Raw genomic sequence first — 18,754 nt, 5'->3', positions numbered from 1 at the left:
GAGGAGAGAATCGATTCTGGAAAAATTCTCCAGAAGGTGCTCCTGCATCCTCGAGGAGTGATGCTGTGGTCACAAAGATCAATACGACTGTTCCACCAGCGATGTAAAACAGATGTTGTATACATTGATGCCACAGGAAGCATCATACAAAAAAAAAAGGGAAATCAGCTCCATTTTACATCTACGAGCTAGTTGTAAGACATCCAATTAAGGGTGCTTCTCCAGTTCCTGTGGCAACGTATGTAACTTGTGACCACACCACCTCTTCTGTGACCTATTTTTTGGAATCATTCCAAACAGACTACTATCGGTTGTTTGGAAAAACTTCACAGAGGAGACCAGTAATGATCATGTGTGATGGGTCCCTCGTTCTACTTCAGGCTGTTTCCCTTACTTTCTGCAAAGTATCTCTGGGCCAGCTGCTCCAAATGTACTACGAAGTAGTCACTGGAAAGTTGAGGGATGAGGAATTGAACATGCCAATTCTGCATCGTTGCTTGAGCCATGTCATGAAGAATGCCAAAGTCTTCTGTAAGAAACAGTAAGTGTGCACTAATACACCTGCTAATTTGCCTAATTTGCTTAAATTTCATAAGCAATAGATCACACACCATATACTTTGTACTTATTAAATCGTAACTTATTAAACATCTGTACAATACAATACTTGAAAAAGTATTTCTGAAAATGTATATGTTTTGCAGTTCCCCCCAAAACTACCGGCTGTCCATGCATGTTTTTGGCTTGTTGACATCTGCAGCTACATTGCTAGAGATGGAAGACATCCTAATTAGCATGGCAGTGGTCTTTTCAAGCCCCCAGAGCGGCGATAATGTGGAGAAGCATTTCCGCAATCTCCAGAGCAAGATGTTGAACATAGACATTTCTGGAGATATGACAGACATTACAGATGAGGATGTAGAGGAGGGATTTTTTTATAGTGTGAGTATTATTATGATTTTTTTGTTAAAGTTGAATTTCTTTTATTTCTGTGGAACTATCAGCACAAATGGAGACAATAGTAATTACTAATTATGAAAAATATTATAAATAAAAACATAATTATTGATTTCAAAGAGCTAAGAGAAGATAGTGATATTTAAAAATAAACATGTCAACTTTTAACATGGGATAACTGTGATCAATTGTCAGCTCGACATGGGACCCAAACCTTTTCAGAGGCACTTTGAACACATCATTGCATACCAAAATCTCTCAAAGAAATTTGAGCAATGTAGTCAGTTGGACACACAGGTCTGTATTTCATTGTTTGTACAATGCCTCTGATCTTTAATACCTCTTTGACCGTTTTCAAAACAGCAATGTATGTTTTGTACATTTTGTTTTTTAGAATTACACCAATGACAACAAAACACAAGGCATTATGGAGAAAAGCCAGTGGGACCTGAAACGTGTGCGCTTTCAAAGACGCCGCTTCACACGGCTGGATGATTTCGTCCATATTTATCAAAAATCCCATAATGCCCTGCTGAAGGAGTTTTCAGACTCTACCCGCAAGAAAAAAGTTAGAGTTATAATTTGTCTCCAAAATATTTAATTTATGGCTTGCTGCAACTATTAAGTAATCATGTTTTCAATAATGTTTCCAAACATATTTGTAAATGTAGACACATAGGGTAGATGTTGAACGTTGGAAACAAAGAAGGCGGTCTAAGAAAGGCATTTATGTATCGCCACTACAAAAGGTCTTCCCCTTCAAGAAAGCCAAAAAGGTAGGATGAAATTAATATATTCTATAACTTAGTATGATACAGTCCAAACCACACAATAACATTTCTTATGAAATACATAATTTACTGTTTTTATTTTTAATATAGCCCACAGTTCTGACCAAGAAAACTGGACCACAGGCAGCAAACAAAGAAGAAAATGTTTGCAGGCAAAACTTGGTAAGTACAATAGACTATTCAAGCCTTTTAGTTGTAGAATTTTGATTCATCCCAGTGACTTGAGTGCTTTGAATGTGTTCATCCAAAGGATTATTTCCAGTACTATCTAACATTGTCTGTTGTACAAATTTAATACAGGCGGCAACAAATTACCGCCTTTTGTTTTCTGAGTGAGTAGTTTTAGTAATTTGTACTGCAATGCAAAAGGTCTTAAAGGTGGTATCAGTGATTTCAGGCCCCAAAATGTTTTATCACATTAATCTAATCTTTCCTAATGATCTGCTAGCTGCCCACACCATAAGCATGCCGTCAAAAAAACGCGTCTCTGTAGGCAACCTAGGCTCTGAGATCTGCACACAAAAACAATTGGTTTCACCAACCACTCAAAACCAAAACAAATAGTTTTCCAGCCAATCACCGACAGGGGGAGGGTGTTGTGAGCATGCTTATTGGGCGGGCAGCTAGTGGATCGTTAGGAAAGATTAGATGAATGTGTTATAAAAAGAAATTTGGCCTGAAATCACTGATACCATCTTTAATGTATATATCCTGTATTAAGATTTGTACATCTATTTTCTATATTAACCACAGAGAGAGAGAGAGAGAGAGAGAGAGAGAGAGAGAGAGAGAGAGAGAGAGAGAGAGAGAGAGAGAGAGACTGTCAGTAATATCATTACGTTATTAAAATGTATGTTGTATGACTTGTTTAGACTGCAGTGGAAGGATATGACACGTCAGTGATGTAAGAAAATTTACATACAGACACCCAATCTGATGAAAATAAAGGTGAAAAGGTATGAATACAGTACTGACACTTAACAATTATTAACTACATGGTATAAAATTATTGGACTGCACATGCATATATAATTGCATACATATTAATTAATTACTTGTTCATACCTTAAAAACATTACACAGCCTATAAGCAAGATTGTTCAAAATGTTAGTGGTGTTTATACACAAGTAAAGTGAGAAAAAAAATCCTAATGCAAATACGTTAGATCGCATGAGTGCTGTTATTTAAATGCAGGCCATGGTGCTGACCCCGGCAGATGAACTACTAACAACAACAACCCCAGAGAAAAGTCTGGAAGGAGAACTCTTGGTCAGTGTTGTAGTCCATTGAAAACCAATTCTTGTCCTTTAGCATCACAATTTATATAACAAGATTTAGGAACTCTAATCTATCCTTTTATCAAAGTGTGATAATGCTAATTTTTTACTGAGATGAAATGAAAGCAGACTTTAAAAACTGTATCCATAGGTAAATACCCTGTCTATTTTTGTGTGTGTGCCTTGTTTAGATGGCAGTGGAAGCATGTGCCACATCACCAAAGGAAACATCAGTAGATATACTGATCCAATCTGCTGACACAAAAGACCAAAAGGTATTAATGCATTTATATTCTATTTATGAAATTCAACAATTTTCAACTGCAGTAATAAAAATCTGCTAGATGTCATCATGCTTTTAATTATTGTTATGACTATAGGTGTATCAAATGACAGAACTTAACATTTTCTTTATTGGTGTTATAAATTCATCATACTTGATTATAAATTTTAAACATCATAAAATGTGTTAATATTATGTAACTCCTAGTAATGAATAGAAAGTAAAAATACTTTAATTTCTAAAAAAAAAAGAAAAAGATTACCTTCTTGCAATCAAACACAAGATATTGTGACAGATTATAAATGTCAAACTGGTCTGGGCATAATGGTTACTATGGTGTACTTTCAGGCATTTTCACCAAAATGTTATTGTTTCGAGTGTGAACTTGTGACAATATGTCTTTTTTTTATTCATTTTAAACTGACATTAACAAAAAACAATCCTCTGCCTCAGGATGTTGGCCCTTTGCAAAATCAACATCACCTAAAAATGCGAAGCAATATCAACCTTGGTCCATGCTGGCATGGGAAGAACCCCAATGAAAAACTGCCTCCATGCAGACTTTATAGAACACAGCAAGCCCCCAAAGGCAGTGCCATTACCTCCATTCTGCACCCCCAACATTGGCTCAGCAGTGATGAGATCGATTTTGCGTCTCACCTTCTTGCAAGGGAGTACAATGACATTGATGGTTTTCAGTCATCTCTTTTGTTTAGTGTTTTACATAGTGGAGGGATTGTGGGTACTCCGACCAGGCCATTTGTCCAAATTTTACACACAGGGGGAAATCACTGGGTGACAGCAAGCAACCTCTTTGCTGGTAAAAACGAGGTTTGCATTTATGACAGCCTCTCAACAATTTTAGACACCAATACTGAACAGGCCTTATCATGGATGTTAAGACCAAAGGAAGACCAATTTATGGTCATGTTTCCTTCTGTTCAGCAGCAAACCAATGGCAGCAACTGTGGTTTGCTTGCAATTGGATTTGCATATGCACTATGCAGCAACATTAGACCTGAGAACTGTCGGTTCCGTGAGGGTCGGATGAGGCCTGATTTCATCAAGTGTTTCAGAACAGGGAAGATTGAATTCAAAATACAGCCAACATTGTGCAAACCGAAGTTCAGACAGACCACTGTCAGTGTCTATTGTGTGTGCAGGACGGCACACAATAAAGAAATTATGGTGCAGTGTTCATTGTGCCATGGCTGGTATCATCCCACCTGTTTAAACATACCCTCAAATGCCATTTTTGGCATGGATGATTGGCACTGTCAAAATTGTAATGATGCATCACTACTCAACCAGGGATGATTATGAGGACTGAAAGATCTCATAAAATGGAGAAAAGGTTTCAGAAAAATGTACATAGACACGCAGCATTGTAATGTTTCTGGGATTCTGTGACCTTTGTTTATAGTTTTGTCTTGTTTCTATTTTCTCTACTCGGACTGGATTTCCTCCATGTGTGTATTGTTTTCTAATTAGCCTATTTTTTTTTTTTATCCATTCCGTTTACTCTCTTCATTGTCAAGTTCTGTTCCTTGTGTACTGTAATGTATATATATTTTTTATAAGTCCTATAAGTATAAGTCCTTTATGTTCTTTGTCTTTTTTTTTACATTAAAGTACATATTTAAATCCTACAGTGAATATACAAAGTACAGACAGAACAGCATGTTTTATCACTGTACACGTTTTGTAGTACCCCAAAATCCAAAAGTAAAGGGTTTGTATATGACTTGCACAACTGGCTGTTTTTTTTTACACTTAGATTTTTTTTTATTACTGTAAAGCATGTATGGTAAATAATGTAAATAATGTGATATATCTCCAAAATGAAATGAGGTGAGGTTTTTAAAGGCATCTAAAGTCAAATAATGATACATATCTCCAAAATGCTACAGTAAAATGGTTTGATATGAGGTGTGTATACTGTATGGGACGTCCCCTATAAGAACTGGCCATTCTTTTCCTCTACTTATTAGAAATTAGGTTTTTATAGATGTTTAAAGTAGAATAATGGCATATATCTCCGAAATGCTGCAGTAAAATGGTTTGATATGAGGTGTGCACACTGTATGGGACGTCCCCTATAAGAACTGGCCATTAGTTTTTTCTACTTATTAGAAATGAGGTTTTTATAGGCATCTAAATTTGAATAAAGTGACATATCTCCAAAATGCTGCAGTAAAATGGTTTGATATGAGGTGTGTATACTGTATGGGACGTCCCCTATAAGAACTGGCCATTATTTTCTTCTACTTATTAGAAATGAGGTTTTTATAGGTGTTTAAAGTAGAATAAAGTGACATATCTCCAAAATGCTGCAGTAAAATGGTTTGATATGAGGTGTGTATACTGTATGGGACGTCCCCTATAAGGACTGGCCATTCTTTTCCTCTACTTATTAGAAATTAGGTTTTTATAGGTGTTTAAAGTAGAATAAAGTGACATATCTCCAAAATGCTGCAGTAAAATGGTTTGATATGAGGTGTGTATACTGTATGGGACGTCCCCTATAAGAACTGGCCATTCTTTTCCTCTACTTATTAGAAATTAGGTTTTTATAGGTGTTTAAAGTAGAATACTGGTATATATCTCCAAAATGCTGCAGTAAAATGGTTTGATATGAGGTGTGTATACTGTATGGGACGTCCCCTATAAGGACTGGCCATTCTTTTCCTCTACTTATTAGAAATGAGGTTTTTATAGGTGTTTAAAGTAGAATAAAGTGACATATCTCCAAAATGCTGCAGTAAAATGGTTTGATATGAGGTGTGTATACTGTATGGGACGTCCCCTATAAGGACTGGCCATTCTTTTCCTCTACTTATTAGAAATGAGGTTTTTATAGGTGTTTAAAGTAGAATAAAGTGACATATCTCCAAAATGCTGCAGTAAAATGGTTTGATATGAGGTGTGTATACTGTATGGGACGTCCCCTATAAGAACTGGCCATTCTTTTCCTCTACTTATTAGAAATTAGGTTTTTATAGGTGTTTAAAGTAGAATACTGGTATATATCTCCAAAATGCTGCAGTAAAATGGTTTGATATGAGGTGTGTATACAGTATGGGACGTCCCCTATAAGGACTGGCCATTCTTTTTCTCTACTTATTAGAAATGAGGTTTTTATAGGTGTTTAAAGTAGAATAAAGTGACATATCTCCAAAATGCTGCAGTAAAATGGTTTGATATGAGGTGTGTCTACTGTATGGGACGTCCCCTATAAGGACTGGCCATTCTTTTTCTCTACTTATTAGAAATGAGGTTTTTATAGGTGTTTAAAGTAGAATAAAGTGACATATCTCCAAAATGCTGCAGTAAAATGGTTTGATATGAGGTGTGTATACAGTATGGGACGTCCCCTATAAGGACTGGCCATTCTTTTTCTCTACTTATTAGAAATTAGGTTTTTATAGGTGTTTAAAGTAGAATAAAGTGACATATCTCCAAAATGCTGCAGTAAAATGGTTTGATATGAGGTGTGTCTACTGTATGGGACGTCCCCTATAAGGACTGGCCATTCTTTTTCTCTACTTATTAGAAATGAGGTTTTTATAGGTGTTTAAAGTAGAATAAAGTGACATATCTCCAAAATGCTGCAGTAAAATGGTTTGATATGAGGTGTGTCTACTGTATGGGACGTCCCCTATAAGGACTGGCCATTCTTTTTCTCTACTTATTAGAAATGAGGTTTTTATAGGTGTTTAAAGTAGAATAAAGTGACATATCTCCAAAATGCTGCAGTAAAATGGTTTGATATGAGGTGTGTCTACTGTATGGGACGTCCCCTATAAGGACTGGCCATTCTTTTTCTCTACTTATTAGAAATGAGGTTTTTATAGGTGTTTAAAGTAGAATAAAGTGACATATCTCCAAAATGCTGCAGTAAAATGGTTTGATATGAGGTGTGTCTACTGTATGGGACGTCCCCTATAAGAACTGGCCATTCTTTTTCTCTACTTATTAGAAATGAGGTTTTTATAGGTGTTTAAAGTAGAATAAAGTGACATATCTCCAAAATGCTGCAGTAAAATGGTTTGATATGAGGTGTGTCTACTGTATGGGACGTCCCCTATAAGGACTGGCCATTCTTTTTCTCTACTTATTAGAAATGAGGTTTTTATAGGTGTTTAAAGTAGAATAAAGTGACATATCTCCAAAATGCTGCAGTAAAATGGTTTGATATGAGGTGTGTCTACTGTATGGGACGTCCCCTATAAGGACTGGCCATTCTTTTTCTCTACTTATTAGAAATGAGGTTTTTATAGGTGTTTAAAGTAGAATAAAGTGACATATCTCCAAAATGCTGCAGTAAAATGGTTTGATATGAGGTGTGTCTACTGTATGGGACGTCCCCTATAAGGACTGGCCATTCTTTTTCTCTACTTATTAGAAATGAGGTTTTTATAGGTGTTTAAAGTAGAATAAAGTGACATATCTCCAAAATGCTGCAGTAAAATGGTTTGATATGAGGTGTGTCTACTGTATGGGACGTCCCCTATAAGGACTGGCCATTCTTTTTCTCTACTTATTAGAAATGAGGTTTTTATAGGTGTTTAAAGTAGAATAAAGTGACATATCTCCAAAATGCTGCAGTAAAATGGTTTGATATGAGGTGTGTATACAGTATGGGACGTCCCCTATAAGAACTGGCCATTCTTTTTCTCTACTTATTAGAAATGAGGTTTTTATAGGCATCTAAATTTGAATAAAGTGACATATCTCCAAAATGCTGCAGTAAAAATGGTTTGATATGAGGTGTGTCTACTGTATGGGACGTCCCCTATAAGAACTGGCCATTCTTTTCTTCTACTTATTAGAAATGAGGTTTTTATAGGTGTTTAAAGTAGAATAATGGCATATATCTCCGAAATGCTGCAGTAAAATGGTTTGATATGAGGTGTGTATACTGTATGGGACGTCCCCTATAAGAACTGACCATTAGTTTTTTCTACTTATTAGAAATTAGGTTTTTAAAGGCATCTAAATTTGAATAAAGTGACATATCTCCAAAATGCTGCAGTAAAATGGTTTGATATGAGGTGTGTATACAGTATGGGACGTCCCCTATAAGAACTGGCCATTCTTTTCCTCTACTTATTAGAAATGAGGCCTTTATAGGTGTTTAAAGTAGAATAAAGTGACATATCTCCAAAATGCTGCAGTAAAATGGTTTGATATGAGGTGTGTATACAGTATGGGACGTCCCCTATAAGAACTGGCCATTCTTTTCTTCTACTTATTAGAAATGAGGCCTTTATAGGTGTTTAAAGTAGAATAAAGTGACATATCTCCAAAATGCTGCAGTAAAATGGTTTGATATGAGGTGTGTATACTGTATGGGACGTCCCCTATAAGAACTGGCCATTCTTTTCTTCTACTTATTAGAAATGAGGTTTTTATAGGTGTTTAAAGTAGAATAATGGTATATATCTCCGAAATGCTGCAGTAAAATGGTTTGATATGAGGTGTGTATACTGTATGGGACGTCCCCTATAAGAACTGGCCATTCTTTTTCTCTACTTATTAGAAATTAGGTTTTTATAGGTGTTTAAAGTAGAATAATGGTATATATCTCCGAAATGCTGCCGTAAAATGGTTTGATATGAGGTGTGTATACTGTATGGGACGTCCCCTATAAGAACTGGCCATTCTTTTCCTCTACTTATTAAAAATTAGGTTTTTATAGGTGTTTAAAGTTGAAAAAAGTGACATATTTCCAAAATGCTGCAGTAAAATGGTTTGATATGAGGTGTGTATACTGTATGGGACGTCCCCTATAAGGACTGGCCATTCTTTTCTTCTACTTATTAGAAATGAGGTTTGTATAGGTGTTTAAAGTAGAATAAAGTGACATATCTCCAAAATGCTGCAGTAAAATGGTTTGATATGAGGTGTGTATACTGTATGGGACGTCCCCTATAAGGACTGGCCATTCTTTTTCTCTACTTATTAGAAATGAGGTTTTTATAGGTGTTTAAAGTAGAATAAAGTGACATATCTCCAAAATGCTGCAGTAAAATGGTTTGATATGAGGTGTGTATACAGTATGGGACGTCCCCTATAAGAACTGGCCATTCTTTTTCTCTACTTATTAGAAATGAGGTTTTTATAGGCATCGAAATTTGAATAAAGTGACATATCTCCAAAATGCTGCAGTAAAAATGGTTTGATATGAGTTGTGTATACTGTATGGGACGTCCCCTATAAGAACTGGCCATTCTTTTCTTCTACTTATTAGAAATGAGGTTTTTATAGGTGTTTAAAGTAGAATAATGGCATATATCTCCGAAATGCTGCAGTAAAATGGTTTGATATGAGGTGTGTATACTGTATGGGACGTCCCCTATAAGAACTGACCATTAGTTTTTTCTACTTATTAGAAATGAGGTTTTTAAAGGCATCTAAATTTGAATAAAGTGACATATCTCCAAAATGCTGCAGTAAAATGGTTTGATATGAGGTGTGTATACAGTATGGGACGTCCCCTATAAGAACTGGCCATTCTTTTCTTCTACTTATTAGAAATGAGGTTTTTATAGGTGTTTAAAGTAGAATAAAGTGACATATCTCCAAAATGCTGCAGTAAAATGGTTTGATATGAGGTGTGTATACTGTATGGGACGTCCCCTATAAGAACTGGCCATTCTTTTCTTCTACTTATTAGAAATGAGGTTTTTATAGGTGTTTAAAGTAGAATAATGGTATATATCTCCGAAATGCTGCAGTAAAATGGTTTGATATGAGGTGTGTATACTGTATGGGACGTCCCCTATAAGAACTGGCCATTCTTTTCTTCTACTTATTAGAAATGAGGTTTTTATAGGTGTTTAAAGTAGAATAATGGTATATATCTCCAAAATGCTGCAGTAAAATGGTTTGATATGAGGTGTGTATACTGTATGGGACGTCCCCTATAAGAACTAGCCATTCTTTTTCTCTACTTATTAGAAATTAGGTTTTTATAGGTGTTTAAAGTAGAATAATGGTATATATCTCCGAAATGCTGCCGTAAAATGGTTTGATATGAGGTGTGTATACTGTATGGGACGTCCCCTATAAGAACTGGCCATTCTTTTCCTCTACTTATTAAAAATTAGGTTTTTATAGGTGTTTAAAGTTGAAAAAAGTGACATATTTCCAAAATGCTGCAGTAAAATGGTTTGATATGAGGTGTGTATACTGTATGGGACGTCCCCTATAAGAACTGGCCATTCTTTTCCTCTACTTATTAAAAATTAGGTTTTTATAGGTGTTTAAAGTTGAAAAAAGTGACATATTTCCAAAATGCTGCAGTAAAATGGTTTGATATGAGGTGTGTATACTGTATGGGACGTCCCCTATAAGGACTGGGCATTCTTTTCTTCTACTTATTAGAAATGAGGTTTGTATAGGTGTTTAAAGAAGAATAAAGTGACATATCTCCAAAATGCTGCAGTAAAATGGTTTGATATGAGGTGTGTATACTGTATGGGACGTCCCCTATAAGGACTGGCCATTCTTTTCTTCTACTTATTAGAAATGAGGTTTTTATAGGTGTTTAAAGTAGAATAAAGTGACATATCTCCAAAATGCTGCAGTAAAATGGTTTGATATGAGGTGTGTATACTGTATGGGACGTCCCCTATAAGAACTGGCCATTCTTTTCCTCTACTTATTATAAATTAGGTTTTTATAGGTGTTTAAAGTAGAATACTGGTATATATCTCCAAAATGCTGCAGTAAAATGGTTTGATATGAGGTGTGTATACTGTATGGGACGTCCCCTATAAGAACTGGCCATTCTTTTCTTCTACTAATTAGAATTGAGGTTTTTATAGGTATCTAAAGTAGAATAAAGTGACATATCTCCAAAATGCTGCAGTAAAATGGTTTGATATGAGGTGTGTATACAGTATGGGACGTCCCCTATAAGAACTGGCCGTTCTTTCTTCTACTAATTAGAATTGAGGTTTTTATAGGTGTTTAAAGTAGAATAAAGTGACATATCTCCAAAATGCTGCAGTAAAATGGTTTGATATGAGGTGTGTATACAGTATGGGACGTCCCCTATAAGAACTGGCCATTCTTTTCTTCTACTTATTAGAAATTAGGTTTTTATAGGTGTTTAATGTAGAATAATGGTATATATCTCCGAAATGCTGCAGTAAAATGGTTTGATATGAGGTGTGTATACTGTATGGGACGTCCCCTATAAGAACTGGCCATTCTTTTCTTCTACTTATTAGAAATTAGGTTTTTATAGGTGTTTAATGTAGAATAATGGTATATATCTCCGAAATGCTGCAGTAAAATGGTTTGATATGAGGTGTGTATACTGTATGGGACGTCCCCTATAAGGACTGGCCATTCTTTTCCTCTACTTCTTTGAAATGAGGCCTTTATATGTGTTTAAAGTAGAATAAAGTGACATATCTCCAAAATGCTGCAGTAAAATGGTTTGATATGAGGTGTGTCTACTGTATGGGACGTCCCCTATAAGGACTGGCCATTCTTTTTCTCTACTTATTAGAAATTAGGTTTTTATAGGTGTTTAAAGTAGAATAAAGTGACATATCTCCAAAATGCTGCAGTAAAATGGTTTGATATGAGGTGTGTATACTGTATGGGACGTCCCCTATAAGGACTGGCCATTCTTTTTCTCTACTTATTAGAAATGAGGTTTTTATAGGTGTTTAAAGTAGAATAAAGTGACATATCTCCAAAATGCTGCAGTAAAATGGTTTGATATGAGGTGTGTCTACTGTATGGGACGTCCCCTATAAGAACTGGCCATTCTTTTCTTCTACTTATTAGAAATGAGGTTTTTATAGGTGTTTAAAGTAGAATAATGGTATATATCTCCGAAATGCTGCAGTAAAATGGTTTGATATGAGGTGTGTATACTGTATGGGACGTCCCCTATAAGAACTGGCCATTCTTTTCCTCTACTTATTAGAAATTAGGTTTTTATAGGTATCTAAAGTAGAATAAAGTGACATATCTCCAAAATGCTGCAGTAAAATGGTTTGATATGAGGTGTGTATACAGTATGGGACGTCCCCTATAAGAACTGGCCATTCTTTTCCTCTACTTATTAGAAATGAGGTTTTTATAGGTGTTTAAAGTAGAATAAAGTGACATATCTCCAAAATGCTGCAGTAAAATGGTTTGATATGAGGTGTGTATACTGTATGGGACGTCCCCTATAAGAACTGGCCATTAGTTTTTTCTACTTATTAGAAATGAGGTTTTTATAGGCATCTAAATTTGAATAAAGTGACATATCTCCAAAATGCTGCAGTAAAATGGTTTGATATGAGGTGTGTATACAGTATGGGACGTCCCCTATAAGAACTGGCCATTCTTTTCTTCTACTTATTAGAAATGAGGTTTTTATAGGTGTTTAAAGTAGAATAAAGTGACATATCTCCAAAATGCTGCAGTAAAATGGTTTGATATGAGGTGTGTATACTGTATGGGACGTCCCCTATAAGAACTGGCCATTAGTTTTTTCTACTTATTAGAAATGAGGTTTTTATAGGCATCTAAATTTGAATAAAGTGACATATCTCCAAAATGCTGCAGTAAAATGGTTTGATATGAGGTGTGTATACTGTATGGGACGTCCCCTATAAGAACTGGCCATTAGTTTTTTCTACTTATTAGAAATGAGGTTTTTATAGGCATCTAAATTTGAATAAAGTGACATATCTCCAAAATGCTGCAGTAAAATGGTTTGATATGAGGTGTGTATACTGTATGGGACGTCCCCTATAAGAACTGACCATTAGTTTTTTCTACTTATTAGAAATGAGGTTTTTATAGGCATCTAAATTTGAATAAAGTGACATATCTCCAAAATGCTGCAGTAAAATGGTTTGATATGAGGTGTGTATACAGTATGGGACGTCCCCTATAAGAACTGGCCATTCTTTTCTTCTACTTATTAGAAATGAGGCCTTTATAGGTGTTTAAAGTAGAATAAAGTGACATATCTCCAAAATGCTGCAGTAAAATGGTTTGATATGAGGTGTGTCTACTGTATGGGACGTCCCCTATAAGGACTGGCCATTCTTTTTCTCTACTTATTAGAAATGAGGTTTTTATAGGTGTTTAAAGTAGAATAAAGTGACATATCTCCAAAATGCTGCAGTAAAATGGTTTGATATGAGGTGTGTATACAGTATGGGACGTCCCCTATAAGGACTGGCCATTCTTTTCCTCTACTTATTAGAAATGAGGTTTTTATAGGTGTTTAAAGTAGAATAAAGTGACATATCTCCAAAATGCTGCAGTAAAATGGTTTGATATGAGGTGTGTATACTGTATGGGACGTCCCCTATAAGGACTGGCCATTCTTTTTCTCTACTTATTAGAAATGAGGTTTTTATAGGTGTTTAAAGTAGAATAAAGTGACATATCTCCAAAATGCTGCAGTAAAATGGTTTGATATGAGGTGTGTATACAGTATGGGACGTCCCCTATAAGAACTGGCCATTCTTTTTCTCTACTTATTAGAAATGAGGTTTTTATAGGCATCTAAATTTGAATAAAGTGACATATCTCCAAAATGCTGCAGTAAAAATGGTTTGATATGAGGTGTGTATACAGTATGGGACGTCCCCTATAAGAACTGGCCATTCTTTTCCTCTACTTATTAGAAATGAGGTTTTTATAGGTGTTTAAAGTAGAATAAAGTGACATATCTCCAAAATGCTGCAGTAAAATGGTTTGATATGAGGTGTGTATACTGTATGGGACGTCCCCTATAAGAACTGGCCATTCTTTTTCTCTACTTATTAGAAATGAGGTTTTTATAGGCATCTAAATTTGAATAAAGTGACATATTTCCAAAATGCTGCAGTAAAATGGTTTGATATGAGGTGTGTATACAGTATGGGACGTCCCCTATAAGAACTGGCCATTCTTTTCTTCTACTTATTAGAAATGAGGTTTTTATAGGTGTTTAAAGTAGAATAAAGTGACATATCTCCAAAATGCTGCAGTAAAATGGTTTGATATGAGGTGTGTATACTGTATGGGACGTCCCCTATAAGAACTGGCCATTCTTTTCTTCTACTTATTAGAAATGAGGTTTTTATAGGTGTTTAAAGTAGAATAATGGCATATATCTCCGAAATGCTGCAGTAAAATGGTTTGATATGAGGTGTGTATACTGTATGGGACGTCCCCTATAAGAACTGGCCATTAGTTTCCTCTACTTATTAGAAATGAGGTTTTTAAAGGCATCTAAATTTGAATAAAGTGACATATCTCCAAAATGCTGCAGTAAAATGGTTTGATATGAGGTGTGTATACAGTATGGGACGTCCCCTATAAGAACTGGCCATTCTTTTCTTCTACTTATTAGAAATGAGGCCTTTATAGGTGTTTAAAGTAGAATAAAGTGACATATCTCCAAAATGCTGCAGTAAATTGGTTTGATATGAGGTGTGTATACTGTATGGGACGTCCCCTATAAGAACTGGCCATTCTTTTCTTCTACTTATTAGAAATGAGGTTTTTATAGGTGTTTAAAGTAGAATAATGGTATATATCTCCAAAATGCTGCAGTAAAATGGTTTGATATGAGGTGTGTATACTGTATGGGACGTCCCCTATAAGAACTGGCCATTCTTTTCCTCTACTTATTAAAAATTAGGTTTTTATAGGTGTTTAAAGTTGAAAAAAGTGACATATTTCAAAAATGCTGCAGTAAAATGGTTTGATATGAGGTGTGTATACTGTATGGGACGTCCCCTATAAGAACTGGCCATTCTTTTCCTCTACTTATTAGAAATTAGGTTTTTATAGACATCTGAAGTAGTAAAATGTGATATATCTCCAAAATGCTGCAGTAAAATGGTTTGAAATGAGGTGTGCACACTGTATGGGACATTGAATTCAAGAGAAACTCTCATTTACTGTAAACAAATAAAAACAAGAGGCATTTAGAAAGAGCCTTTATTTTATATAATTTTTGCAAATAATTATGCTGTAAACCTCTACATAAAAAAATGTCTTGAGGTGTTACCTGTAAAGAAAAAACAAAACATAAGTCAAAGAAATAGACAACTGTCAAAGAAGACACGAGTGCAAATAAAAAGGATAACAGAGTAACATACAAAAAATCTCAAAACATGGCATCATACTGTATAATCTTAGACAGACAGACAGACAGACAGACATATAGATATACATATAGAAAGAAAGAAAGAAAGAAAGAAAGAAAGAGAAACAAACAAACAAACAAAAAAGATAGAAAGATAGATAGATATATATATAGATAGATAGAGATACATACATACATACATACATACATACATACACACATAGAAAAAAGATAGAAAGAAAGAAAGAAAGAAAGAAAGAAAGAAAAAGATAGATGAAAGAAAAAAAGAAAGAAAGAAATATAGAAAGAAAGAAAGAAAGAAAAAAGAAAGAAAAAGATAGATAGAAAGAAAAAAGAAAGAAAAAGATAGATAGATAGATAGATAGAAAGAAAAAGATAGCTATATAGAAAGAACGAAAAAGATAGATAGAAAGAAAGAAAGAAAGAAAGAAAGAAAAACATAGATAGAAATCAAGAAAAAAGAAAGAAAAACATAGAAAGAAAGAAAGATAGATAGAAAGAAAGAAAGAAAGAAAGAAAGAAAGAAAAACAGATAGAAATCAAGAAAAAAGAAAGAAAAAGATAGATAGAAAGAAAGAAAGAGATAAATAGAAAGAAAGAAAAAAGAAAGAAAAAGATAGAAAGAAAGAAAGAAAGCAAGAAAGAAAGAAAGAAAGAAAAACAGATAGAAATCACGAAAAAAGAAAGAAAAAGATAGAAAGAAAGAAATAAAGAAAGAGATAGATAGATAGAAAGAAAGAAAAAAGAAAGAAAAAGATAGAAAGAAAGAAAGAAAGAAAAAAGAAAGAAAGAAAGAAAAAGATAGATACAAAGAAAGAAAGAAAGAAAGAAAGAAAGAAAGAAAGAAAGAAAGAAAGAAAGAAAGAAAGAGATAGAAAAAAAGAAAGAAAAAAGAAAGAGATAGATAGATAGATAGATAGAAAGAAAGAAAAAGATAGATAGAAAAAAGATATATAGAAAAAAGATAGATAGACAGATAGATAGATAGACAGATAGACAGACAGATAGACAGACAGATAGACAGATAGATAGATAGATAGATAGATAGATAGATAGATAGATAGATAGATAGATAGATAGATAGATCTGGGCAACTCAAGCGCTCTGAAAGCGCGTTCTTTCTCTGCTGTTACTGAGATTACCGTATTTATAGTAATAGGCGCACAAGATTTTTTTTTTTTTTTTTTTTGGCGGCTGGCTTGATCGTGTTTTTTCAAACTGCGGCTGGCTTGACCGCGGTCAGTTATCGGAGCTGTTAGCTATATTTTGCTCATTTTTATTAGCAAATTTGATTTGTATTTTTTTGTTCCAGTTCAGCCCTGCTAACGTTATGTGCTTTGTTCTTGGGGAAGGGAAAAAACTAACGTTAGGGTTGCCAAATGTCCCGTATTTTGGGCATAATTTATTTGTCATAATTAATAATGCATAATTTATATCTCCCTTGTCCTGTTTTTTTTACTGCAAAGCTGATCTAACCACTGACTGATACAGCAGCAGTGCTGATCACGACACCTGTTATCATCCTAATATATCATATATTATGATATAATATATCATTATTTAGGGACAAATCATTGTTTGATTTACCGCTCTGAGCGGGACTTTCAATGTCAGCATTTTGATTTCGGCAGATCAGTTTAGGCGAATGCAAACAACGTGATTATTGATTCCAACATCCACCCACGCAAGAAAACGTGCAACCTAACGTTACCTGAGGGAATACGCTGATTTACTGCTCAATAAATATTTCTGATTGTTATCAATGTAGAAATAAACTTTTTTTTATTTTTATTTTTCAGGATTCTTTGATGAATAGAAAGTTTCAGAGTTTTCTGAAATAGAAAGCTTTTCTAACGTTATAAATGTCTATACTGTCACTTTTGATCAATTGAATGCATCCTTGCCTATTACTTTTCTTAATTTCTTAAAAAATCTTACTGACCCCAAATTACTTTTACTGGTTCTTTGTGGCAAGCTTTATGCGCGCGATCGTAAGCTTGAGTGCGGCTATATTACGTAAACGCTCATTATCCTGTAGGCTATATAGCCTATTTAAGTAATTCAATTAATATAAAGAGGCGATTTGTCCACTAATGGCTTAAATGAATAACTATAGTAGACTAGAAAATGTTTTTTTTGTCGGAGGCAGCCCTTACGCCGCCTTCACACTGGCAGTTGAAATCAGCTCCGATACGGCTTCGAAACGACCGGAAGTCATTCATTTCCTATGGAGATTCGCAGACCGCATGCGAATGGGTCCGAACCGGGTCCAAACACATATTTACAAACGCCGTGGGGCGCACCGCTTCACCATCTTGCTTGGAGAATGTTTGTCGGACCTGCTCACATAGTAACGGTTGCTATGATGTGTGATTGGACAATGGCCGTTTTGGGGGAGGGGCTTTTGAGGGAGAGCAAGTAGATCCTCTTAAGCTACTTGAAAGCTTGGTTAGCCTGATCAAGTCTGTAAGCAGCAGATTGCTGAATCCACTGGCAAATATTGATGTACTCAAAGGGCCAATAGATGGATACATCAGTCCCAAACCGTACCTTGGTTACCTTTTTGAGTCAAAGGCAGCTGAGCTCCATCTTGTGCCGGAGGATGAAATCAATGTCCGAAAGTGGTGTGTGGCCTTCACTATCTCTCTCACTAATGAGTTGAGGGTGAGACTGCCGGACAACATCGAAGCATTGCAGTACATGTCAGTTTTTAATGTGGAGGAAACTTTAAAGCACAGTAAGAGCCCTGGAGAAATAGAAAAAATAGCCAAGCTCCTCGGCTACTCTCCTGCAGAGAGACAAGATCGTCCAGCAATGGTGTGCCATCCATCTTAGTTAATGGAATGAGACAAAAAACACACTGGGTTTCTGGAGTGAGATTAGGAAGTTCAGAGATGCAGCTGATATCAACCCGTTTCAAGAACTTGCCATGGCTGCTGTGTCCGTGTTGTCCTTACCACACTCGAATGCTGAAGTCGAGAGAGTATTCAGCCAGATGAGTGTGGTAAAAAGCAAGCTTGCAGACTTAGTTTATTTCCCATGTCAAAATGTCACATAATATCACATTAAGATTTGTCAGTTGTCTTAAATTGTTATCTTTGACAATAGATGTCTGCCACTCCTGCTGACCTCGGAAAGACGGGTAACCTGCCTGTGAGTCCTCGATCCTGCTTGGTAAGTATATCATAGTAGACATGTCTGCAGTTTGTGTCACTAAAACAAGGCTCACACAAGTTTGACTATTATGAGAGGATTCACATTCATGTGCTTCATTCTAGAGTTTACTGTCTTTGAATCATGTTTTATTGCACTGTGCTG

The 18,754-nt window shown here is 35.3% G+C and overlaps 1 protein-coding gene across 1 annotated transcript; it reads left to right on the top strand.

The window, feature by feature from the left end:
* Positions 1-795: 795 nt before the first annotated feature.
* On the top strand, positions 796-5,053 carry LOC309489989 (uncharacterized protein; the record flags this gene model as incomplete). The annotated part of the gene is made up of 6 exons (XM_082158944.1): positions 796-942; positions 1,352-1,525; positions 1,629-1,733; positions 1,839-1,910; positions 3,218-3,301; positions 3,763-5,053. The coding sequence occupies 6 exons, from the start codon at positions 796-798 to the stop codon at positions 4,624-4,626; spliced, it is 1,446 nt and encodes a 481-aa protein (XP_082015070.1). The 3' UTR covers positions 4,627-5,053.
* Between the last annotated feature and the right edge of the window lie 13,701 nt (positions 5,054-18,754).

The sequence above is a fragment of the Leuciscus leuciscus genome (assembly GCF_965113295.1).
Source record: "Leuciscus leuciscus genome assembly, chromosome: 25".
Taxonomy (NCBI): domain Eukaryota; kingdom Metazoa; phylum Chordata; class Actinopteri; order Cypriniformes; family Leuciscidae; genus Leuciscus; species Leuciscus leuciscus.
Note: the sequence above shows the minus strand (reverse complement) of the source record. Positions and strands in the feature narration are given on the sequence as shown.